Raw genomic sequence first — 27,748 nt, forward strand, 5'->3', positions numbered from 1 at the left:
AATGATGAAGATGATGACATCAGCCGCATGTTGCTGCAGTTGGGCTTCTTCCTACCTTTCCTCCTGCTCTTGTAGTAAAGCTTTCTGTCCAGAGACTAATATGGAGCAAGCAGGCAAGCTGTGATTAGGCAAGAATTCATTATCCAGGATTTTTAGTTTAAAGAACCTCTAGATTTTTTTTTCTCATCGACATATGGATCTTCACTTTATTCTAAATGTGCAAGCTTTAACAGACTGCTAAGATACACAGAAGTGTAAATGTGAATATGTGATAGATATAATTCCACAAATAACTTTTCACACCAGTGCAACAAGTTCCGGGCAAATAGGAAAATGTAGACATATATTTCCTTCTCTCTTCTTTTTCTGAATGTAAAATGTAATACAAACAAGATTTTAACCAACAGAAGTTAATTGGGATTTTATTTTTTCACCTCTTACAAAACACATAAACAGATAGTCAGGGAAGCATTGGACTTCCTTCAGATATGTAAAGAGAGAACAAGGAAAGCAAGTCACAAACCATAATTCATAAACTAGGGAACTGAAATAATTTCTTAGCCATTTCAAACCTTGGGTTATGATCATGGCTAGTGCTATAAAAGCACCAAAGTAGCACAGAAGCCCATGTCATTGTAATTATGCTGTGGAACCTGTGCTTATAAATCATCTGCATACATCTGGAAATTTTACCTCGATATCTCTCTTCTGTGATGATTTATACATAGGCCAGCACACATTGGTGATATCATGGATGCATTGATGATTCCATTCTTCAGAAAAATCAAGAGAAAGAAAAATAGACATATTCTATTTAAATTGATTCTCACATTAGACACTTATTTTCTTCCTGGAGTTGTCAGAGCTTTGTCATATGTTTTCATTTGAAGGAAAGGGTTAGAAAACTTGTCATGATTTTGAGGATTTTCGGCTTTGTCATTCCATAGGATTTCATCTGCTTCAGTCTTTTCTGTTAATAGATCATGCATCCAACAGATCTCAAATTGTCCGGCATCTACTTTTACGAGCAATAAAAGACCATGTATTCAACAAACAGGTCTATCACCTTGCTTATCTTAGCAGTGCTGTTTTGTTTAGAAGAAATTTCAGTTTTACTTGAAGATGCCATTTCATATTCCCTTAAAAAATGTTTTGCAGACTTACAACCTGTATGGTTTTTCAACTGAGAGGGTAACATGAATGGAAACTCTGAAAAATGATTGTTATGAGACTAGTTCTGGGTAAGACAATATGTGTTTAGCGTTGGGTATTTTTTCCATGATATGGAAAGATAGCCTTGCAATATGTGGCATAACTGATTAAATGACTGCCTAAGAAAATCACATCTTTCTTCCAGTTTCATGCTACAAAAATAATTGAGGTCAGAAGCCAGGTTTGATTTTTTTATTTGTTTTTAATATTCTTTTCCTTTTCCCCACTCCTTTTTCAGATTGTTTGTGCCCATAACGTTTTAGGGTTTAATCTTGATAAATAAGGAATAGAATTAAATTGTTCAAGGCTTCCAAACAGCATCACTTTTACCCCTGTCAGTTGCTGTGGTGTTGGAGACAGTGATACAGTGAAGCAAAGGAAATGATAGGAGAAATAGTCTGTGTGAATCAGCAGATTGCATGTCCCATTCCCAGCCGTTTGGCAGTAGTGTTGGTGCCCAGACTCTAAAGCAAAAAGATTCAGGCTTTGTCCTGGTTTCAGCTGGGATAGAATTACTTTTCTTCCTAGTAGCTGGTACAGTGCTGTGTTTTGGATTTAGTATGAGAATAATATTAGTGCTAGTACATGTTAGTGGTATGTAGTTTGTTTCCACAATGCATGGATAGGTCATGAGCAAATTGGCAACCTCTTCAAGAGAGTTGACTTAATGATTTCACGTTACTTAAATTTTTAGTCTGAAGTCCACTGATATTCAGTACAATATGGAAAACACACTTATGTAAAGAAATCTAATGGGGAAAGAACCAAGATACTTCTCAGACAATGCATTTGTCAAGTCTCATCATTGTTATTTGAATACTTCCCATATGATTTCAGAATTTTATCTACCTGTACAAAAAAAAATAAAATCATATTGCTTTATTCCTTTACTTATTTTGAGTTATAAAGTAAAAGCTCAATTCAGTGGGAAGATGGTTTACCTTATTTATTTATTTATTATTTTCCATTACTAGAACTAGTTAAGACATATTAAGACATGTAGAGTTAAGTCTGTTGTGGTTGTTTTCCTCTAGCTGATGTTCTGTGCGTTCCAGAGCTTTCTTGAATATGCTGGTGTGATTGAAGGACCCAATATATCTGCTGGAGCCTATACTTGGGTATAGTTATTATCCCAATTTGCCTCAAATTGAGGAACATAGTAATTATTCAAGTTTGATTCTCTCTAATTCAATCTGGTAAGCTTCTGTATGCAATTTGGACAGGGACTGGAAAACAGGAACGTTCTCTTGTCTTGTATGGCGAGAGAACAAATAAGGTAGGAATCTCCTTCAGAAGGAGGACTGGAGGACTGTCATGAAACAAACGAGGACTGAGATCTTCTAACTGCGGATTTATATATACCATATTATGCAAATATTGGACCAATCATTTCTGCAAATGTAGCTGCTCTTGGAATAGACTGGAAACAGCAAAAAATCAGCTGTTCAGAGCTTGTGCTATTTCAGTTCACTGAATCCAGATTCCATAGATATCTCTAGGCAGCACTGGATTCAAAGACTAAGGCTACACCTCAACTGTTGGAAACTTATGTACCTCATGAAAAAGATGTTTCCTTTGGAACAAGGCCTGAGTGGGTACTAGGAGACCTATGCTCTTCTCTTGGCCTCCAAAACCTTTGCCTTAGGCATAAAATGAACATTAATCACTATTTTAGAATAGCGAGAAGTTGAGAGGTGTCACTTGGCATTGGTTAATTTTTGAAGCTTGAGTGGAGGTGTATATATATATACACATGCAAAACCAGCATTCTCTCTGTTTAATGAGAAAACAGTCCTGATTTCTTTTATTAGCTGTAGTTTTTTAAATATTAGATTGTGGTCTTGTGCTTTAATGTAGGAACTGGGCATGTAAATACATATTACAAATATTTACAGATTTGCAGCCCTGCTTTTAGCCTTCTAATTTTAAAAGTCATGTCCCTTACTCCAAATGTTAACATACCTCATACATGATTCTGATTACAATAAAACTTTTTATTTGAATTAGACTGTGCATCTCAGTGCAATGCAAAATGTATTAGTGTTTAGAGTGCATGAGAGTAGGATTGTGAAGCAAGATTAACAAATTGAAATTCATTGGGCTTGATCAAATTTGACAGATAGGTCAGTGTTCCCAAGTCTTTTATGCTTCAGTACATCTGTACTGATAACCCACCCTCATAGCTATATAAATTAGGCATGCTAAATGATTAGCCTTATTTGACTAAAATAGCAAAAAGGGCTAATGTGATTGTCAATGAACATGACTTATCCATTAGCTAGAATGACTTGCACTCTAAACAGAGGCTTTCTCTAAAGAAAGCGCCCATATGTCAGATCTATCTATGCATTCTTTATTTGAGGTGCATGACTTTGGCATTGCTTTCCTCTGAGGTCTGACCAAGTCATTACTTTCCCTTTTATTCATCTTGTACCCATTTATTAAAATGTGTTTCTTTATAGGACTATAGATTTTGATTATTTTTTCTTTCTGATATATCCTAATGAATTAAAATAATTTTTATTTTACTTTTTTTTTTTCTATCAAACGCTTCTCTATGTCAACAATCTGGAAATCCATTATTTCTTTTTGTGAATAATGACCATAATTGTAAGATCTAAAAAATCCTGTCACAATATTACAGTCTGCTGCAGCTCCAGAGTCTCTTCATATTCACCAAGTAATCAGTGTAATTATTGAGTTTCATTTTAAACAGAGCTCCTGCAATTATTGCTTACTGAAAAATAATGAGAAAGTTAAATATGTTATCACATGAGTGTGTACTGACATTTCAGTATTAGTACTGGGAGATTAAAAAAATATAAATAATTTAAAAGTTTGTCAAGAAGTTGTCCAAGAAGGAGGCATGTTTAAATTCCCTTCTCTTGAAGTGGCAGAACACTTGTGTTCAGTTCATTGCTTTGGCTGTGTGCTACAAACCCAACCACTTCCCACATCCTTGCTGAAGAAGGTGCCTTTGGAGGAAATGATACCTAAGAGATGAACAAGATTTTAATTCAAGTTTAATATATTTTCCTCGTGGGATGTATTTGCTGGAATTTGAAGGAGGACCTGTTTGTGGGGGGTTTTGTGTTTTGTTTTGTTTTTTTTTTCTTTTATTGTTCTGCCCCATCAAAATTTTGCTATGAAAATAATAGAGTTCGAGCTTCAGAGCTATGCTGTGTTCCTGGATGTGTTAGGTAAGTAAGTCACCTCTAGCTAAGTGATTAGAGCTTGGATTAAAAATGCAGGAGTAGACAAAAAATACTAACACTCTCATTTGAATCCCTTTGGATAAATTTTAGGTTTTGTGAAATAAGATTTTCATTGAGTTTCTGCATAAATAATAGGAAATCAAAATATTTCTTAGTGACCTTTACCCGTGAATAGTCATATACATCATCACAGGATTCATTCAGAATGTGAGAACTAGTCTCACAGCACTTTAAGTGAAGAAGATAGACAACTCTGTTCTGCTTCATGAGAGACTGAAATTGTCCAGACCAGACAGAGAGCACTTAATCCTATTTTTTGTGGTGTGTGTTGGACGGGTGGGTGGGTCTCATTTGAAATACACGCTGGGTGACATGCAGCTTATGGGTAGTATGAACCTCTTGTGATGGTGTAGAATGACTAGAGAATAGCTTCTATTTTTTCTTTTAGATTTGTATACTTCGAGATGGCTTTGTACTTTTATCATTTCTGTCCTATTCAAGGTTCACAGCATTTTCAAATTCAAAATTTAGTTTCTATAGTAAAGGTGTATAACTTTTTATGATTTTAATACAGAGATCTTTGTAGAATTTCATTTTAAAGCACTGAACTGACATAGACAATAGTTGAAATAATGATGAGAGAAATGGAGTAATTTAAATAATGAGCAATTTCTTTTGTTATAGATTGGAATAATTGAACAGCAACAGCTGCAGTGGTTTTCTTGTATTTTCTAAATATATTGTATTTGTGTTAATGGCTGTGCTTCACTTATGATTAGTGCATTTCCTTTTTATTTTCTGTTCTTTTTCAATCAATAATATAGACTTTTTTTCTGAACAAATGAAATAATATATCTACAGCTATGTAGATACTGCTATGTATGAATTAAGGTGAGCATTTGTGAAGTTGTACTATACAAGATACTATAATGGCTTTTTGAAACCATTAGCTAGAGCATATTTATGCGTAGATCTTATAGCAATAGAGATGAAAAAGGAAGTTGAATAATAAATTACTTGAAATCAGGTCTTTGATAGAGAACTCTATAACTTAGTGTCATTACAATTGCAGAAAATTATGTATCAAGAATATTGTGAGGGGAAAAAAAGGTAAAAATGGTGACCTTTGACCACCCTGGATATTAAAGGGGAAAATATAAAAACTTAACACAAATATTTAGGGTTTATAATTTGTAGTTCAACATTTATCTTTATTTTATAACACTTCTTATAGCTTGCTAGGTGCTGACATTTAGCTTCAGATACTCAATTTCAGAAAAGCCAATTCGTTAATTCCTTAGATGTTATCAGCAACAACAGATTTGTAACAATTTAAAATATTTTAAAACTTTAAAAATATAGCAGTTCAATGTATTTCTATTTATTTAATCCATAATTTTTCATGTCAGCTATCTGTGGGGTTTTTTTTTAGGTTCGTTAACAACATCTAACACATGGCCTCACAAACCGTGCACGTGCTTGAATAACCGTTACAGCTATTTGATACTATATTTAGGAGCTTTACACATGCTGTAGCCTTCAAGTTAAGACCTTGCATAACTGTTCAGGTGCAGTTTTGATCCGTGTTTTAAAAGCATGTGAAATCATGGCAACTTGCTGTTGATTGCACATGTGCAGCGTTGTCTACTCATTCCTTGCCTAGGGTTGCCAGAGCAACCTGAAGTTTGGAATTTCTTCAATTTTGAGTGCTTAACCTTGCAAGAGGTCATTATAGCTATTTGAGCTGCTGTCCCAAAACATGCTTCCCATACTCTCACTGTCCTAAGCATGTTTTTTCACAGATAGTGCGGGTCGGAGCACAAGATAGAGAGTGAAGACTCTCTGAATCTTGTTTGTAGTACTGATGGATTCCTTCTGTAAACAGGACAGTACTACAGAACCTTAGGGAGCTGAAAGCATTGATAACTTGTTTCCTATAAACACTTAGTGATCTGTTACAAAAATAGATACTTAAAATCGTTTTGTATAAGACAAAATTGTCCTCCAAAGGTCCAAGTCACAATGATTTACTGATCAAGTTGGTCTTTGAGTTCCCTTGTATGTGTTCTTGTCTTTCCAGCAAAACAACAAAACTAGACACTTTCTTGAAAATAAGAGTTAAAATTAATTCAAAATAGATAAATCTTTGGAATTGAAATATGCTACTTTAAATGCTTTATCTCTGACTATAAATAAACAGTTCTGTCAGTATAAAACAACAAAAATATAGTCATGGCCTAGACAGGTACATCAACTTACCAAAAATGCAGTACTACGTTATCTTTATGCAAAACAAAATCCATACATCATAGATATTTGTATTAAGTTTTGAAAAAGGATGGAAAAGAAACAGAAATGTAAATAGATGTAGATACAATAGGTAGCAAAGAAAGGCAGTTAAACCAGGATGACCGTAACCCCATACGGTTGAAAATCTGATACACAAAGGTTCTTTTGTGGCTTATAGGATGCGATATGTTTTTCAGATGACATGAGTCACTCCATTGTTTAACAGGCTACTGCACACATTTCTAAGATTTAAATAAGTTTTATGAAACATGGGATTTCTTTAAATTCAAAATCATAAGTTCTCAACTCCCTACTTTAAGGCAATGAAATTGATTTGAAAGAGTCTTTTTAAAAATCAAAGTAGCGTAATTTTTATAAAATAAGATGCCTTTGTTTCCTCACAAACTGAATGCTCTTATTTTCCCTATGCTTTTGAAGATTCATTTTTTTCATGAAACAGTATTCATGTTACCAGTAGCTTACTACTGCTCACTACAAACATTTATGGATTTTGTATTAAAAAGATGTATTTGTTGTCTCACAACACTGTTTTAGTTAGACTACTGGTTTCATCCACCCTAAATACACTTCTGTGTGTGTGTGTGTAAATACAAAAAAAAAAAGAGAAAATTGTAAAATTGGTGCAAGTATTTGTTCTTCTTTGTCTTGAATGTGTTGATCCTGTTTTTCCTGTGCGATGGAGACTTGGCCTCAAATCTCCATCATAGCTCCATAATCCATCTTCCTTTTTTCACCAGCTGTTAGGCTGCTTAGCTTGTGTTTCTGGATAGGAGAGATCTTTTTGTTGTAGTTGTGTATCCAGTACCTAATGTGCTGCACATCACAGCTCATAGTCTATAAGTATGTAAAAGGAAAAAGGTTCAGTAATTATGTAGATAATTTGCATAAGAAATTATAGGCAGTTCTTGAAAATTGTCTCAAGGATTCCACGTGTGGTTGTATATAAAACTCGGTTGAAAATCATCTGAGCTGCATGAAACTTGCATCTGAATGTGGTCATTAATGTTTCTAGGCTTGGAAATTTTTTCCTAGGGCTTCCTGCTAATCCAGCTTAACTGTTACTCTTCCCTGTAGTTAAAGATCTAAAAGCAGAGATTTGAGGAGAAGGTAATATGAGCTATGATTCAAAACACAACATTTGTGATGTATTTTGCATTACAGTATGAGAAGAAAGGATTGTGTGAGCTACCTCTTCACTCCTTTGACAGAAGGCTTAGGAACAAGGAGGCTGAGTTATATCCCATCCAGACCTTACTACTAGGTTACGTAAATTCACATTTTCGAGGCTATCTTGATGACAAAAAGAGACTTGTGCTTCAAAGAAAATTACACTTTGTAGTCTTGAAGGAGAGAGGAAGAACTTGGACAACCTATATGCTCGTTGAGTGAAAACTCAGGTAAAAAATGCTCTAGCAGTGTAATGATTGACTGAAAGGCCAGAGAAAAAGTATGTTTATAATTTTATTCTAATAACTGTTGGTTGAATATCAAAAATATTACCGTTGAGCATTTCAGCTTTATAGAAAGTCATCCTTACCCCAGCATAGAGGTAGCTTTTGGGTTTTGTTGTGGGGCTTTTGTTGTTTTTTGCTATTTTCTGGACTATAGGAGTCAGCAGTTTTAGGAATATCTCTTTTTAACCTCTGATGGTTGAGCTGTGTGTTACCAGGAATTTTTTCCTAAGACTCAGCCAGTTTTAGAGTGAAAAGACTGAGATAATAAGGATGAATGCAGGGGATCAGAAGTTAAGATGCAAGGAAAAGTGAGAGATCAGAAACAGTATCTACTGCTAAGAGTGATGAAAGTTGGGTGATGGATGAATGTATACAATAAAAGCTGAGGCGAGTGGATTTTCGAACTGGCAAGGCTTTCTGCTTCTTTCTTTACTTCTGCCTAGTAACTTATTTTTGCAAGCCTTCAGTAGTGCTGTTTTCTGAATAGGTTATATATTTGCCCAAAAGGAACATTTCTTTGAAGCCATTCAGCTAATTGCAAGGAACTTTGAACTAAAAATGTGCTTGCATAGTCAGAGTATAGCAAATGTGTAACCTAAAAGTTGTCTTCCTTTTTTTATTACTTTTGTTATTGTTTCTACTATACATATACCACGCAGCAACATTTAACCTCCTTCACCCACTGTCTGTGTGTGGAAGTCAGAATTGAGCTGCTTGGAATGTCTTAGTTCCAATACTTTTTTTTTTTTTTCCCCACTTTCTTTCCTACTCCTCTAAGGTGGACGTTTATAATGATTAATTGTGTTCTAGTAGTACACTGGGAAACCGTGGTGTCGAGTATTATATAAATATAATGACAAAAGACTCCCCAGTGTCCTGTTTACCCCTGGAAAAAAATGAGGCACAGGAAAACTGTGACTTGCTCAAGGCTATACAAAATGAGTCTTTTTGCAAGAGTTCAAAACTGCACTCATATTTCCTGAGCATCTAATTCTTGTGCTTGAACACATTCTTCACCAGCTATCTATAATAAAGCTACACACAAATTAATTGCTGTTAATGGTAGAGTATGCTGGTAACATGTAGTGTTCTGTTTGCACTATGGCACCTCTTTTTTTTTTTGCATCAATCTGCAGGAAGATCCAAATTCTTACTGTCTGGTGCTAAAACTTAATGTGTTTTGCAGCATGATGATGTAAAGGTTTACACTAATGCAAAGAAATATATTTACTCCTCCACACTTTTACTTCTGTTTTTCAGGGTGTGTTCTTGTCCTTCTGGTGAGCAATATATATCCTACTTAATATGAAACTACATGGAAAGCGAATAAGAGAAGCAAGCCTGTGATTCATTTGAATTTAAGCAGTAAAACAGGAAGCTTTCTGAATTAAAATGTTGAGTTGAACTCTGCATTTCTGCATTTCTTTACCTTGTATAAAGTGCACTGGTTGTTGCGTTCAGAGGAATTCTTAATTTTCCATTTCAGCCAGGAGAATAAAAGGTACTACAGTAGCAACCCATAGCAAACAGTTTTAAAATAATTTCACAAAGGAAGAGTGTATGTGTGTATTTGATGGGGAGGTGTGAAGGCTTATGTTCTCTTAGTGATGCAGGGAGATCTGTGGGTAGCTCCTGTTCCAGAGAAGGATAATTACTCATGGGAGGGCTTTGTAATTTTTGTTGAGTATTCTGGCCCTCATCCAGCAAAGTAAAGCACTTTTAAGTCCTTGCTTAATGTTTGTGATCCCAGTGACTTGAAACCAGTGGAATTTTACTTGCTGAAAGCTAGAATCTTCAGCACATCTCAGAATTATGTCATGTATTCTTGGCATGATAAGGGTACAGATATGGTTTGGGTTTTCGTTTGTCTGTCTTTCTGGTGGTATCAGAGACAGGTATGTTCTTCTGTCATTGGTGCCTGCTTTTTGATGTCTAAATACAAATCTTGAATACTACTGATTTGGGGTTTTTTTTAAACATTTCTTTCATGGATAATAACCTCAGTTGAAAGATGTAAAATTATGAATGAAATCGAGTCTTTCCATCTCTATTTCCTTCATTTAACTTTAGTTGGTATTAATCAAAGAGATATTTTTCCTTTTAAGTGGAACTAGTGCATATAAGAATTTACAGACAATTCACTTGTAAGATCATTATATCTTCATTCATGTAAGCAAACAAATACTGTGTTGACTGTTTACTATTATTAGGTAAGAAAATTTTGATGTATCTTTTAACTTTTAAAACTTCTTTTAAAGTTAACTTTTAAACTATCTTCTGTAGTTTAAAATCCTATACTATTTATGCTCAAAATGAATTCCAAGTCATAAGATATACCAGCTTTTGTGTGTTGTTAGGTAGTTCAGGGAACATGAGTTTCCCATAAGGATGTCTTTGACGATTTTCATTTATTGCACCGCTTTTTGTTAGCAATGAATAGAAAAATATTTTCTCCTTCAGGCTTCTTTTTTATTTCTTATTTCATGCAAACTTAAATGGAGGAAAACTTGCAGCAGGAAAGGGAACAGTAAGCAAAAAGCCTGAAAATTATTAAATTGACTTTGTCTCAATCACTAGATGTCAAGCTGACGTTCTTTCCCAGTAAAAACATATTACCACTTTCCAAATGTCCCTACACAGGACAGGACTGTCCTCAAGACCCACTTTAGATTATAACTATGGAGACTCAGTACACGTGCCTTACACGTGGACACAGTTCTTGAGAAATTATGACATTCTGCTGCTATGTAAAATGTGAGACTTTGAGGATGCTTAGAATTCTGCCAGTCTGAACAGTTGAAGAGCTTGGGATAACTGAAACATTCGTATGGAGTGTGCCCAGTCTTGAGAAATCACATAACATATAATTCCTGGCTGGCCCTGCCTGTGCTCCAGCACTTGAGAATTTTTACCTTTATAGAACTGAGTTTCTTTAAGGGTGATAGTTTTTTTGCTTGCCAAGATTAAAGTGCGTAGATGGGTTTTTTCCTAGTGTTTTGATAGAAGCAAATCAAATAAAGGCATGCCAAAATATGTGAATTTCACTGTCATTGAATTTTCCTACAGAATTTAAAATTATTTGCTATAGAAGGTAGATGTTACTAGTAATGTTGTAGCCATGATAATCTAAGGATGGAGGCAAGATGTGATATATAGTGAGGCATTTAGACTGGTGAGGGAAGATGTCACCAATACTGTCCTCAAGAAAGTTACAGTGGTCTGTATGGTATGGATTTATATTTGGCTGTATAAACTACCTACCTAGTATAATTAACTGAACTCCTGAACAATTGTTTTAAATCTGTATTTAGCTTAAAGATTATGGCTTTTATTTCACACATGGAGTATTGGTTATGGGCCTGAAATTTTGTGTGGGTTTGTTTGGATTGTGTGGATTTTTGTTTGTTTGTTTCTCTCTTGCCTGTATATAAAAAGTGTTCGTACAAATAACACAAAGAGTGCTATAGCAGAATGCTCCATTAAGTTTTTCCCATTCCATATGTATTTAAAATTGTCACTTCATTGAAGGGGTAGCTACCAAAGCTGATTATGAAATAACTTTGGATCCTATCTGCTTTTCTGATGTGAAAAATACTTGCTAAGCAAAAAGACAAAAAAAAATTAGCATGTTTTCCAAAAGAAAGAGTGAGAAAACTAGTTTAAAAGTCCTAATGTCACAATATCCAAGGAAGCCACATCTTTAAAAGTGGCATCAATGCTACTTAAGAAGACAGTGCCAGATTTCAGTTTGTGTGCGTATCTCTTTTGGAAAGTAAGTAGTGAGCAGCTCTGGCTGATTGAAAAGATTTAAGAGGTTATGTGATCCGAATGGCTCTTACACAATTTGGAAATCTGCTGGTTTTAGTTGCTAGAGTTTAATATTAACCTGCATTAGGAAGTACATAAACAGAAACAACTAAGCTGGCATAAGTAGCTGAGAGTATAGAAATACACAAGAAAATATCTTTTATTGGTTAGAATACTCAAATCCAGCAAAACAGTTAGTTGATCCTCTCCTCAAAAGAAAATAATTCAGGAAGACACGGTTGATTTACGAGGTGAAGTTGTCTTGTGTAGCAGTCGTTATAGCACCGGATATTGAAGAAACTTTATCTTGGACATGGTCTTAGCCAGAAATGAAGATGAGATCTCACACTTGAGGTATTAAAATAAACTCATAAACTGTGGAAGTCAACTGGACAAAACAGGGAATACTCCTGAGTTTGAAAAGAGGTTAAGACTATATAAAACACTACAGTAGTGAAAATAAGTGTTGCTTTAAAAAAAATAAAACCCCTACTACTGAGCCTTGCAAAACTTTAGAAATTTCTAGGGATGGTTTTGAATTGTTTAAAAAAGTCAAACAAAAAACCATGTACATCATATAGTAGAATTCAAACCACATGTTTTTTTTGCAAAGATAATTGATCTGACAGAATTCTTTGTGTCATTAAAGCAGTGGTTGAAGAAAACTTGGTTAATATTATTTAGAATTTTCCCAAAAGCTTTGAGTAAAGTTAAGCATTCACAAGATGAGATAAAATATTGTCTTGGACCAAAAACTGATTGAGATGGGAAACAATATTAGGCTTAAATGATCAGTTAGCATTTTGGTCAAAAGCTAATCTAGGTGCAGAAGGCATTTCAGTGTACTAGGACCTAGAGTGTCAGTGTATTCATTAGTTTTATTTAAGTATTAGTTGTATATCAAGCTATATGTAAAATCAACCATTGGGTTCAAACATAGTTTGTCAAGTCCAAATCATAGTAGATAAATAACCATAGCAGGCAAACTAACATTGATTAATGCAAAGTAGTGTGCAGTCAAGAAGAAAATTTGAATTACTTATACATCCAGGTTTCAAATTAAATACATCTGCTCAGGAAAAAAACTTAGCAAATAATTTTCAAAGGCCCAGCGAAGATTTCTGTTCCTTTCGTAACTAAGATGTAAATGATGTTAAACACAGGAGTAAAACGAGGAATAGTATGAAGATTATTATAATCCTGTTGTGCAGATCAATGATGCAGTCTTCTAAGGAATACTATATGCTATGTGAATCCAACATACACCTGTAAAGTATGTTACAAAATGAAAAGATTGAGAGGAGTACAATACAAATGATCAAAAACCTAAAAAAAAATCCCCATGAAGTCAAGTAAAGGGGGAAAATGTGATTGCTCTATGCCAGAGAGAACAGGAATGAAGACGTAACATCAGTATAATCTATTATGTACATGAGGCAATGAATTGGAAATAAAAACTGTAAAAAGTAGAGCAAATAAAAGTTTTCCATCTGACTAGTTCTTAAGGAAACAAAGGGGTATTAAATGATACCAAGGTCTGAAATTCAGACTGAGAAAAGATAGCTTATTTTAGCGTGCATCTCATTGAAACACAGGGTATTAAGACAAAAATATTTGGAGATATTAGAATTTGTGTTATTTATAATTCTTCCATCAAGTGAGATGTGTTTGTTGCTGTGCTTATTGTTCTTGAGAAAATAATAATGGTGATGGAGGGCTGGCAGGAGGGAGGTATTGTAATTGAGAGAGCTTTTTGTAATTTAGAGAGCTAGCAAAGTTTCATTAGCCGTTTTTATTGCTAACTTTTTGAGTTTTGTTCTCTATGGGAGGGTTTTAAACCTGCTCAAGGTCACATATTTTTCTAGTTCTGGTAACACGATCTATTTTCGTGTAAGTTTCTTGTCAAAGGGCTGAATCAATCTTTCTTAAGTTGCTTAACACTGTGTGGGGACTTCTAACTATGTAGCTGAGAAGTTAGTGACATCTCATGGTAACCATGGAAAATTACAGGTGATTTGTGGTAAGCTTTTGGCCTTTGTAATTTAACAGACATTTCAAATGTTTTTCCAGGTCAAAATTATTTTTTAATATGCTCGTACATACCTCTCATATCTAAATCTCCAGTGTTGGTTATTTATCTGGAGACTAACTCAAGTATTTCTAATCCTGAAATACTGATACTTCTCAGTTAGCATCTGAAGTCCAAACGTTGTAGTATGTAGAAGCTAGGTATTTGTCATTTACAAAACAATTATATAATATTATTGTCTCTCCTGGTTTTACTTGTTTTAGGTACAAAGTCCGCTACAGAGTACACTAATGGTGGTTATGATATTGTGTCACCTGCTCCATCAGTATACTTGGGCACATTTCAAATTTTGCATCTACTAGAAGATCTAAAAATGGCACTGGAAATGCTACAGGATCCTCAAGAGAAAGAAGCATTGCGAAATCAAATTCCGGGGGCCACAGCAGTGTGTATACGGGAGTGGTTTGAAGAGAATCTGGTGAGTAGTTAGTTACAGCTTTTCCATTTTGTTTGCAAACAGCATTGGTTCAAATATTTGATACTTCAGTTATTTTTATTATAATTGAAATCTGCATACTTGGAGAACTGCAGGGCATGGTGAGCAATCGTAGAAAGCTGAGGATGTTACGACTTTGTGCTGATTGCTAAAGCGATGCAGATGTAGGGAGTATAAGAAGTTAGTAAAAGACCTTCTTTTGTCCTTGGTGAGAGAAAAGATAGTAAAAATGAACTACCAAAAAGTTACCTTTTCTGTGGTTTTTTTTGATTTGGTTTGGTTGGTCCTTTGCTGGAGATAACAAACAAGTTTATAACTAGTTATAAAACTTTTCATTTGTAAACCACCAATTTGGAATATAGTGGCGTTGTCTGTTGAAAGAACAAATTGAAATTGGATGATTCTCCTCTCCTTTTTCTCGCTACATTTCCTTTAACTTAACTATCGGTATTATGAATCCCCAAAGTATCTTGTACACTAGGCAGTGGTGGTAAACATAGGAAAGCTCTAGCTTCTGAATGTGAGACATTCATATTGGGATAGAATGGGAATAAACATTTGACTATACTGGAAAAGATTGAGGCTTACCAGGTGAGGAGCAGATCTTCAGACAGACCTTAAAAGAAGAGACCCATTGGATGTAAAGGAAGAGAAACAGCAGGTCCTGCTAGAACACTCCTCTTCACCAAGCCTGTCACTGCAAGTGAATGGTGGTTTCCTAATGAGTAAAACCTGCCTGTCACTTCAGAAAAGTTTTCTAGATGAATGGATTTTCTTCTGGTTTTGTCAATGCCTGTTACTTTTATGTAATGATGTCTGTAGCTTCTGGTTTAGTGTTTATCATCTGCTATAGCTGCTTTGTGCCTATTATAACCTAATGTTGTTGGAAATGTAGCTGCTTTTGTTTGAACTTGTCAACTGCTGGTCTGTTGGCATTCTCCACAGAGCACAGGTCTATGGCCAGAAAGTCCTGTTTGGGACCGTATGAGAGAGAAGAATGAGAATTCAGTACCAGTTTTGAAAGCAAAAGGTGGAGGCAATGTATAATTTGGATTTACAGTATTCGATTTTGAGTCCATATCCTCAGGCCAGCTCTTACTGAATTCCTGCCTTAGCAGAAATTTTAATGCTGGTTTGAAACTTTGTCATAGCTAAAAGGTATTTTTAATGCATAAAAGACAAAAATTTTCAGAGCTGTTCACAGTGAGGTTGGCCCTGAACCACCAAATTGAAGAGTTTGAATTTGGTGGTCTGGCTTTTGGACCCTCTGTGGCAGAAATATTAATTAAGCTAGCTTTTCACCTCTGCAAGGTAAGTAACACTTGACGTTTTGACTTCTCTTATTAATCTAAATATGTGTATCTCTTCTTTTTCACGGGAAACTAGCCAAAACAGAAGCCATAGTTCCCTCTTAGAGTTGCAGTTTACTGATATCCTAAGAGCCTTGTCCAGTGCATCAAGAGTAGTATCCATTTGATAAAGCAATTGGGCGGTCTGGATTCAGAACCAACAGAACAAGGAAACTGATGGTATAGAGTATCTCTAGTGCAGTGTGTTGAGATCACTGTTTTTAAAATATTTTGCACTGTTCTGTATTGACAATTTCTGCACTTTAAAAAAGACATGCACAGGGAGGGTAGTGCATAGTTGCTGTAACTGTTATTTGAAAATGGCTAGTAATCTATGTATTTGTAGACCTTTTTTTGTAGTTTTGAAAAATGCAAATAATTTGTAAGCATGCACACAACTTCCATGTACTTCAAATTTGGAAGAGCTTTGTCCAGTGACAAGCAGCAATTTCACTTGGAAATTGAGAAGAAATCTGATAAAATTCAGCTCAGTTCAGTGAAAGAAATATGTATTTCATAGTTACATCCCATACTGAAAACTCCTTAATTCCAGCCCAGAGCTGTGAAACATGATACTTGGTATGTGAAAAAAGACAGTCAAGGTCGTAAACTATAGAGAATGAGAACTCTCTAGCTCAATGAATCCATTCACATTGGAAGCCCCAAAGAAAGTTTGATAATCATTAGTCTATGAAATGTTAGAATGTCATAAAAAATGCCTGCTCAGTTCCCATGGTTTAAACACATCAAGACTGAAGCTGTTTGCTGATTTATTAAAGACATAATTAACTAGAAATCAGTAAACAATATATTTAGGATCAACATCAGCAATACAACAGATTAACCAGGATACTAGATGCTTAAGAAATGTTAAGGAACACCTACAAATTTCTAAATGCAGTTGTACAACTAATTCCAGAAAGTTAAAATCACACAGACATGCACACATAGACATTCACAGTTACACACACACATTTCCTCTCTCACAGCTGGTGTTGGTTACAAGCATGAAGAGCCTCTTCTGTGGATGTGGGTTCCCCTCTTGGCAGACATCTAATGGACATGTGGGTGCTTTAGCTTTTGTGTGTACCTGTGGAGCTCCCCACAGTCTGCTAACCCATGTGCTAATGAGCGAGCAGCCCACAAGTTCATACAGGCACCCCTGAGGTGTGGGTCCCCAGTTGTTGCAAATGGTAACGATCAGGTAAGACATCATTACACAGAAAATGCCAGATGCTCTCAAGTGGAATTTGCTACAAAATGTCTCTTCTAAGCATTCTCTTCAAAGCGTAGGCTACTAATTCAGTACAGAGATTTGGATTATATTTTAATTGTTGTATTCAACTGAAATGTTACATAAAATGATGTTTGATATCAGTAGCAATAGTTAAATTGCAACAAACTTTGGAGCAGATGGAGAACTGATGCTTTAGCACTTTTTTTTTTTTTTTAGAGCTATTATAGGTTGAATTGGAGGGGGATTTTCTTTTGTGGATGATTAATTGCACATCTGTTTATTTTTGGGGCCCATGCACCTTCCTTTGAAGCTGAAGGGCTGCTCTAGCATGTATTGAATAACCCAATAAGTTGGATTTTGTGGTTATCCTCTACAATCCTCTAAGGAAGAGGCCCACCATTTGTGGAAGTAAAGGTGTGCTTTTTGAAAAGGCTGCTTTTTGCATTTCTGTGGTCTGGGATCTCTAAACATATCAGGTTCTTGAGTTTACAGTATGACTGGGCACATTAACTGTGCTGCCACTGCTTTGAGATAGATGAAAAAGGTTTGACAAAGTTAGCACTGAATTTAGAAAGTTTATTACTATGTATCGTAGAATGAGGGTTTAATAGTCGCTGTAACTGCACAAATCTTTTGACAAAGCTAAAATGGAATAAAGCATCATTAATTACAGACTTTTAACTATTTAAGAACTGTATCAAAAATTTTTGCCTCTAAGTGAATGTCTGGAGTGGTTTATGTGCTTTACGACTGTAAATTTGGCCTTAAAAACAGACCAAAAAGACGTGGGAGTTATCATGGGGAGTTCATATGAAACAATTTTATGTATAGTTTCAGTGCTTCTTGTTAAATATTTTAGCATTGCTAGTGACCACATGACATATCACAAAGCAGGTAGTAACTTCAGCATTAAAAATTAACTGCTGCAGTAACACCTGACTCTGTCTGACTCAGTGAGCTATGAGAGAATGTATTTAGTTACAGTTTCATTTCATAACTCTAAATGAACTTCTACACTGTTAATTCTTTTTTTTATTCTGTACATCTTTATGGAATCCTTTTCTGAGTAAAGAGGAACCTTACTGTTCTTACAGTGGTCCTAAAACAATTTTAAGCATGAGTGAAAGCCTCATTTCCAGGACACAAAACTTGATCTCCCTTCCAGTGGAACATTTATATTTAAAGCAAGCCACTTCACCATGTAGCTTTATATACTGTCCCTTAAAATGCTGATTCTTGAAAACTCATTAGTATTTTTCTGATTGTTTTTTCTCAGAAGCCTAATTCTGAAAACCTGTTGAAATGTTCTAAATTTGAGGAGACAGAAAGGGGAGAAGAGCAGAAGAAATAGTAGAGGAATGTGTGGTAGAGGCCATTTGTTAAAATAGTGTGATTTGCCTTATGGTATATGCTGTGCTTTGTCTCGTTTCATGCTCTGTGTTTCTGTAGTGGTAAAGCCAGACTTTTTAGCAGAAATAGGATAAATTTCTTAGAGTCTTGATTGCCATTTGGTCGTGATTAACGTTCAGAAGAGATTGTTTCTACTGTGTGTTAAAATCAAGGAGTTTTGTTCCCCTCCAGTGTCTTCACAGGGACTTGAATTAAAACAGTAAACCTTAGTTCAGTATTCTGACTTGGTGGAGTTGTGAAGTTTTGAAATTACCTCAAAGTTTTATTTTAAGTATGTGTTAAAGTGCTCTGCTGAAACATAATCACTAGTCTCTTTATTTCACTTTTGTCTAAGATTCATTTTACAGTTATTTGTCCAGAACAGAGGCAGAAAATTACTGTGATACAGAGCCCTTCAATGTACTTGAAAACATGCTTTTATAAAAGTATCAATAGAATTTTTCAGCAACAGCTGAGCAATGCCAGTTAAAGCCAGTATATTTATCTGCTGGGTAGATTTGACTGTGGGACTCAACTGTTGAGAGTCACGATGGAGCTATATATAGTTGAATCTTCCCATTGCCAAGTGGTATTAACACATGTTAAATTGAAAATGGACCAGCAGAGCCTGCTTGGGACAGTGTAGAAAAGCTGTCATTCGGTAAGCACTCATGTTTATTTTTGCCCACTTGAAACATTAGATGGACATGTTTTCTGAGCAGTAGTGAGAGTCAAAAGTTGTACACCCCAGTCCTCCACTTGCTGCAGCTCCTTTTCAATGAGTTGATGATGCAAGGAAGCCCTGAACTGGAAGATCTGGTCCTCTCGAGAGTTCACCAGGTGTGTTAGAGCAATTCACAGCACACAAGAAACAGCAGAGAAGTGTCCTTCATATGTGCAGCTATTTATGAATACTAGATAGTGCCTTGGAGCTGGTGGAAAGGGGGTGTACACAGCTGGCATCAAATTTTTCTAATCCAGGACTAATTTTTTTAATGTTCTGTGGTTATTTTGTCTAGGAGTCAACGCTATCGTCTCTGACTGTGCCTGCTCACTGTAGTAGCTGTCAGCAGAGGTAGGAAGGTCTTGCCTACACAAAGAACTAATAGAAGCTTAAAATAGCTTTGTAGTCAGTAGGGCTGATTTAGATCTCTTTCTTAAAATGACATGGTGAGATTGGTTTTTGGCATTTTCTTTCACTTCTGTAATAGTCAGTAGTGCTTAACAGAGCTACCTTTAAACTACAATGACCAGAAGTGATTAAACAGAATTGTGTTATCGCCTTGGGCTTAGACTACTCATGGAAAAAAGGTGGTATTCCTGTTATAATAGCAGGGCCTGTGTTTTTGTATGCTAAGTTTCCCAAGATTTCAAGGTAGTCTACTGACATATTCTGAAGTTTAGCCCTTGGGGGCAATCCTTACCTGCATGGGCTAACCACACCTTGATACTGTCAGAGGAGATAGAGGACTACTCTATAGGAAGCCATGGTTGTATACAGAAATTGCATGTTAGCCTTCAAAAGCATTAATATGATTTATTCAGTTCTATTTATCTAAGACTCTTTCAGCTGTTGGCCTCCGTGCCTTCCTTTGCAGTAAGTGGCTGAATATCACATTAGTTCATCTGTCCTTTTGTGTCTAATATTATGCATGGTGTCCCTTTTCATTTCACATTATGATCTGCCACTAGAATTTCCAGCTCCATTGCTTTTCACTGATTTAAATATGATACACTGTATTAGCTCAACAAACATTAATATATACATAAGTGCTATGAAGTATCTGCATTTTTAAGTGTAGCAGGAGGAAACATCAGAAAATCTGTTCTATAAAGTAATTAACAGAGGGATGGATAAGAGGGAATTACTTCATTAAACAATGGTGCTAACAGGTAAGGTATAAATGTAATGGTCATGTAAATAAGCTGGGGGCAAAATTTTCTTTTTAAATGTCCGGTATTGATTTGGAAGTATTGCTTAAATGTTAGAGGAGGGGCATAAGTTTGAAGTATTTCTGTATATAACCTTTATTCAGATTTCACAGAATTTGGGTAGGTTGACCTATCTCATTTGCTAAATGTTATCAGTTATGACAAACATAGCAATAATACAATCCACAATAAAATTCTTTCATTCTCTTTTGGAATAGTACATTAATATTAGTGGTAAACAGACCTGTATTTAGTTAAAATGAAATTAAATATATTTTCAGGTTTTGTGATCTTTCAAAAATGGAAAGAAATTATATTTATTTTAGACATATTCTACAACATGTCGGCATGCCACTCTTCATAAGTAGATAAGCATGTGCTTTATTTTCCTCAAATAATTAAATGCTTAAGAAGAAAATAATGAATATTTGTATATTCCTTATCAGAAATAAGGACTTGTAAAGGTTTATCTGCAGCTTACTCTGTTTTGGGTTTTTTTTACAACTTTTTCCATTCCGAAATTTAGAAGAGAAAATGTGATGTGTGTCATACTGAGGAGACACAAAATGTTACCTGGTAATGTCATTGATGTATGTGCAGATATTTGGTAAATATCCTTTTTCAAAGGTTTCATACACCGATTTACTGCATGTTTAATAATTTCAGCACTACTTTGAAACCTTCCAGACTGAAAACTAAACCTGAATTATTGTAATATATTGTGTGGTAGAATGTAAATATATTTCTTTAAATATTTTCTTTACATATTAGTGTACTCTTTTCTTGCCTATAGCAAGTGGGGGGAGCATTCACAGTGATTTTGTTGTTCTGTTAAGTAGAAAACATTTTTTAGTTTTTATGAAAAAAACGTAGTACTCAAGTTTCTTACAATCTACATTTTCTTCTAAATAAGTTTCATGCAAAAATTTACAGCTTTTCTAGAACTTGGGCTGGAAAAAGTATTTTGGCATATGGCAAGGAATGTTTGAAACTGCCAAGAATGTGCAAATGTCTGTGGATGAATTAATCAAGAGTAACTTCATCTAAGTATTGGTAATACATTCTTTATGCAAGCCAAGGGAAGAGAGCTACTTATTACTTGAGCAATAACCAGCAAGGACATAGTAGTGCTAGAGATATGTGATATCGTACAACCTGCAGACGGGAACAACTCCAAAGATGTCAGCACCTGTTTGAAGTATTACCTTCTCTGAATATGCAATAAGGGTGAGGGTTAACCATGCTGGCTTGGAACTAATGGCCATCTAAGTCTGATTATTTCTGAAATATAGATTCTAATCAAAGAATTAAGCCATTAGGATTGAGTGCATTTTATGCTGGGAAAGGATTACTTGTTCATGTATCTACATAATATTATTTCTAGTCTGTTTCCCAGGATACTTGTTTGGTTGGGGTTTTTTTTAATTATTAGAAGTAAGGCAAATGTGCTCATATACAGAATGCAGTAATTTTTTTTTCCTTTTGCTCCAAGAGTTTCATCTTTCTCTGTCACTTAGGCATTATCAGTTAGTCATGATTAAGACTCTAAGACAAATTATCTTGCTGGAAATGCTTAATCTAGATTTCTGAAGCCATTCCTCACCATGTAAAAAGGATTTTCCCCTTCGCTGTCTTTTGCACAAATGGCCTGAATTTCTTTTTACCCAAGTATTCCTGTGCAGACATATTCTCATATCGTCTCTCTCTTTCTTCACTCTGAAGCTCTTGCATTTTTCTGCAGCATGAGAATGACAGGTGTGTGAATTGGCATGCTGAGGAAATTTTTCCCTTTTAAAATCTGGTCCTAATCCCTTTGTTTCCAAAGCAGTCCAAACACTAGGATTGGGAAGAGCATAGACTAATGGATGTAAGAAAAGTTGATGCTATTTCTTGAAAATGAGTAAATTTTTGTTGCATGTCCATACTCAGCTGGACTCCCCTGATGCGGCTGGGAAGACGCATAATTGGTCATTTCAGTTCTTGGCCTGAGAGGCCAAGTGTATGTTCTTCTAGTGTTTTCAGAGGCTGATGGGTTTTGAAACCAAAATGATCTAAAAGTTACTGTGGAAAAGGAAGAGAGGTGCTATGCTCCAGGGACCTGGACCTGAGAGAGGCTGAAGAACTTCTGTTCTGCTTGCTGTTTTGTCCCCTAACCTCCCAGGCAATGCAGTGCCAATACAAGAACACTATTGACAGTTTGCATTTGTGCTGCTCTGGAAGATCACAATAACCCATGTTTTAGCACAAATTTAACTGAATAAAAAGTATAATTGCTAAAATAACAGTAATAAATGTAATTTTATAATGTTCGTAAGGCCTCAGCTGGGTGGGAGAAAGAGGGATGGTGGTGGAAAAGCAAATGACTCTGTGCTTCCTCCGCTCCAGTGTTGGTAGGAGAAGAGGGAATACAACAGACAGATTGCCTCTCCCTCCACAGTTCTAAGAGGATTTGTGGATGTTTTCTCGCCTCTTCATAGGTCTGGAACAGAAGGACATGAGAAGTGTAGCTGATAGTTTAAAGCATTCTGTTACTTTCAGTTTCAAAACTGTTACAGCATGTCTGTTTACTATTTGAAACAGATTTAAAATCTTGTTTGAAATATTTGACATTCTGACTAATAAAGTAATGGGTTCTTAGCTGAGTGTTTTTTATGGGTTATGTATCAGCAGACGTTCATGTGGCTAGCACCTTTGGTGTTCTGCAAATGGAGTTTTTAGTTCTATCAACAGTGGCAGTAGTCAGCAGTTTTCTATGGAAGTACAGAGTTGGCAAAGAAATCCTAATGGGTTTTCATACAGCTTGCGACATATATAAACTTTGTTAATTTTAAACAATTTAGTGCCCTACATTGCATTTATATTGCTGTAATGCGTGTTTTCATTTATTTTTTGAGAGACACTGGAGAAAGGAAACAATTTGGTGGGGGAAGGGAGTAATAGCTATATCATTCTCTCTCCATGGAGTAACACTTGAGGGTGGTGGTACTGCAGAGATAGTGAGGGATTTTCGCTTATTTGTTTTTTAATTCTCCACTGAACTAGAAGTTAGTGCTCAGTGAAGAACTACATGCAGACATGGATTTCCTAAAAATAAGAAAAATAATACAGTGGTAACCCGATGAAGCAATCCTCAGATTCCACCATATTTTCCTTGGTTTTGCACTGCCCAGAGAAGCTAACCTGCTTTTCCAGTGAAACAGAAAAGTATTCTAAGCAAATCTGAGGCCATTGATTTGCATTCAATTGGTGTCTGAAACTTTTTCAGGCCAAAGCTCAAGCAGGACGTAAAGCTCAGCACGCAGGTGACAGGCTAAAAGTGAGCATGTGACTGTCTGGAATGTACGTTGTCAACATTCATGGCTGATAAGATGAAGAAAATTCAGACAGCTTTACCTTTTAATCAGGAAGAATGACTGTAACAGAATCAAGAGGCTTTTGCATGTAATCCAGGACAAATGACAAGGCAAAAATAAGGTATGTTTGTCATTTTAAATACTTTTAAGAGGACAAATCGATACTCACCTAGCTGCAGACGCTATGCTGACACTAGTAAGTGGAGTTTTCCTGTCGTTTTTTTTAATGAAAAACAGAATCATTAAGAGATGATATGTGGTGGAATGTTTTTAAAAAAGTATTTTTCCCCCTTCCCTAAATAAGCCTGAAATGAGAGTCTTCAGAGCCTGTGTTTTGAAATCGATGAAATGTGGAACTTGAGGCTCTGTAGTGGTGGTGCTATGGGATACGCAATACTTTGAGATAGTTTCACATATTTGCTGTTCTCCATAATTAGATAACTAGTTTTCTGGGGAAAAAAAATGCCTTGAGCTGTAGGGAGTTCATGTTTACTGTCAAGAGAACCCCTTTTTAGTCTTTAGTTTGTCAGCCATGACAGAGGCTGTCATGCATAAAGAAGTGTAATATATAAGTGCTTTTTTTTTTTAAATGGATCATTGACAATGTGCTAAGGCTATTGCCTGATGATGTGAGCTATTTAAGAAATAGCTGCTCTCATCACCTTTAAGATAGCATAAAAACTTGTACAATCAGCATAGAATAAGTACATTCTATGAACAGAGCAACCTAAGTGCTCTTCAGATCTGCCTTGTAGCTTGGCTTACTTTTGGAAAATGACAGTTCTTTTATCATGTCACATTTACTGCTGATTTTGGATATCCTAGCCCTTTAGAAGACTTGTAGCACTAACTTTCTAAAAACCATATATATTTTTGTTGTCATGTGACTTTAAGTAACAACAGATAATAAATACATGAAGAAAGCTGGAAGTCTAGGTTTACATCCTTCCCTCTTACTTTGTGTTATGGAAGATTCTAAAAAGAGATCCATCAGGTCAAAAGGATCAAGAATGGTTCAAATAATAAAAGCCCACATCTCTTGCAGAAACTCCTTCACATATCTGTGACTTCCACAGTTAGGAATGTGGGTAGATGCCTAAGTGAGGCAGGTCCATGTAAGAAATGCTTTTCAGCGCATTATACAGCTTCAGACTTTGAGGTTTTTGTACATATCATTAGTATGATGGGCAACTTTGACATTGGCTCTTCCAAATTGCTGTTTTACTTCATCTTAAATGCAGGAGTGAGTTTGGCTGTAGAAAATTAAGAAAATGGGGAGATAAGTAAATGTTCTGAGGTCATCACAAAAATTCTATGGAGACAGCTGCATTTTGGTCTTAATAGGCATTGCCCAAGCAGTTTCCTTGTGTGTATAACAATCAGTTGCTCAGTTCAAGGCCAAAGCCACTTTTAACTAGTGTGAGATACAACATTGGAAACTGGAGTTTATTGGGAAAAATTAGAACTTAATCATAACTACTGTGTGAAGGCACTAGAGGACACCACAGTAACAGGCAACACTTCTAAACTTCCGTTCTTGCCAGAGCATTGCTTTGCATATGCATTTATCTTGGTGTTGCAAGTTTGAAAAGTTGCCATGCTATGAGGCTTCAGCTTCAAAGACAAAAATCTTAGAAGGATATCATCATCTTCTCTTAAGATGGAAAATTGCCTCTTTGGCAATAGCAGTATTTATGGGATAATTAACTTATCCACAGGATTGTCCTTGAATTCCTCCTCTTTTATAATGTCTTTTGAGAGGACAGGCAAGTAATTCAAAGAACAGAACTTATTTTTAGGTTTAGTCTGAGCCTGAAATAAACTGAGAAGGCTGAGTAGTGTTACGATAAAGAGGGAGTAAAACAGAGACAGGAAATAGGGGGTCTTTGGTAATGAGTTCCAGCCACTCTTGAAACAGAAAGCTAGAGAAAGCATTACTTGAAAATAGCTTCTCAGTGACAGCTTAAAATTTTTTAGCTTGTTATTTAACATTAACAGGGAGCAGTTTCTGCAGATTTATACTATTCTTGAAAGATCCTTTTTTAAAGATCATTTAGCAAGTTATATTTTTGAAGTTTTTAGGATTGCATTGTTCTTCTTGCTAACCGATCTGCTGTTTAAAAAAGCCAGATGTTTGGGGGAGAGTCTGAAGTTTATACAGTTGTGTGTTATGTATACATCTGTGAGAAGAATTTGGCATAATACTGTGGGACAGAGGCAGAAGATTTAGCTTAAAATGTGAACGTGCATTCAAGATTTTAGAAGTTGAGGGTTGAAAGGGGAAGAAGTCGCAGCTATACCCTGTAGAACAAAGCGGTGTGCTTGCTTCCAAAAGTTTCTTTTAACCCTGGGAATGTGACTGCTGAGATGGGCCCAAAGCATGGATGGTGAGATTGATATTTACAAGCACTTCACGTGGCTGAAGAGGGTAAGTGATTTGCTGGGCTTTGTTTTCTCGTCGTAAAATGCGCATTAGCAAATCTTAGTCAGAATTCTCAGGAATTGTGCGGGAGGAAACATGTTGAGTGCCTCAGACATAAAATATTGTAAGTTTCTTAATGAGAAATGAATTAAAGACATTTCTTCATGTAGGAGGAGGAGACTTTTAGGGAGCGGGGAGAGAATCAGCTGTCTTTGTCTTTAAAAATGAAACTCTAGGATCAAACTTTGAACAAATGGCAATAGATTCTAGCAAGTGTTTGTGCTTTACTGAGATTGTAGTACAACAAAGCAAGTCCTGCATGAGAATGTATGGCAAAAAAGGAGAATATGTTGTTTACCATGTTGTGCTTTAAAATGAGAAATTATATGCACTCGTTCTTCACTTAATCAGTTCTTCATCAGCATAACTGTATGAGACCTTTTAGGATGCCTTTGTTTTGGATTAAAATGGTGGTACTTTTTTCCTGTGCATGTTACTCTGATAAAATTATGCTTTTTAAAAAGACAGTGCTATTAACATTCTAATTTTGTGATGAACTGTCTGAACATGAATTAACTGCATGAGATTGGTTTTGTCTTCCTATGAAAGAAAAAAGTAGGTTTGTCCAGTTGTCTCGTCACCTTGGAAAAATCACTTTGTTTTTGTCAGCTTTTAAATTTTTTAGATTCTAAGTGTTTATTTTTCAGTGTTTGAAAAATCCATGAATAGGATGTGAGTAGATCCTTCATGGTAGACTGTTTTTTTAATTACAATATTAATTTAATTATGAGTCACGTAAGCAGCACATCTACTCATTATACTTTTAAAATCTGGTTTAACCTGTGTGTACTTTTCTTGCAAATTCTATGCATGCCATTTATGTTAGTGTTTCTGTATGGCACTGGATTAAAAACACACATGTATACATATGCACACACACTCTACTTTTTTGCTAGCTGTATAAACATAGAATGTAGCTAAACACTTATGTGAAATGTGATTAGGAACTTTAATTTGGGTAGTTTCTTGAATGAATATAAAATATTCATGATATAATGTCAGTCTTTAATAAAAGCTTCAGAATCCTGAAGTTAATTTACAAAATATTTACATCAGGTTCTGGAAACTTTTATTTTTCTGGAGTATGGACAGGGAGGGGATTAAATGGGAAGTGAGTGGGATAGAGAAGGAGAAAAGACAACAGGAAGTAGCAGTTGGTAACATTACACTATTAATTTAACCTGTGCTCTGTGCAGCTAAAGCTAAATAACTCTTTAGTGTTTTTTGAGATCACATATTAGTTTGTTATTTAAATGATGTTTTGAATACGGTATGTATCTATAAAGATGGGTTTGCTAACAAAAGGCTAAGATGTGCTGTTACCAGTTTGTGTGGCATTCAGAATACATTGAGGATAATAACATAATGAGAAGAGGCTCGAGAAGTAGCTTCAGTGAAGAAAGTCTCACACCGAAATGTTCACAGATTTGGAGGGGTTAACACAGGGTGTCTTTAGGATGGTTTTTCAAGTACTGTGTTCAAA

General features: G+C 35.6%; 1 protein-coding gene across 1 annotated transcript in view; it reads left to right on the forward strand.

Annotated features, from left to right (window-relative positions):
- The window catches only part of PPFIBP2 (PTPRF interacting protein, binding protein 2 (liprin beta 2)), an 87,102-nt gene that overhangs the window by 937 nt on the left and 58,417 nt on the right, over positions 1-27,748 (forward strand). The window contains exon 2 of the mRNA XM_009703285.1: positions 14,291-14,505. Within this exon, the coding sequence (XP_009701587.1) occupies positions 14,291-14,505 (215 nt within the window). The remainder of the gene's footprint in view (positions 1-14,290; positions 14,506-27,748) is intronic.

The sequence above is a fragment of the Cariama cristata genome, unplaced genomic scaffold (genome assembly GCF_000690535.1).
Source record: "Cariama cristata isolate BGI_N322 unplaced genomic scaffold, ASM69053v1 scaffold3577, whole genome shotgun sequence".
Taxonomy (NCBI): Eukaryota; Metazoa; Chordata; class Aves; order Cariamiformes; family Cariamidae; genus Cariama; species Cariama cristata.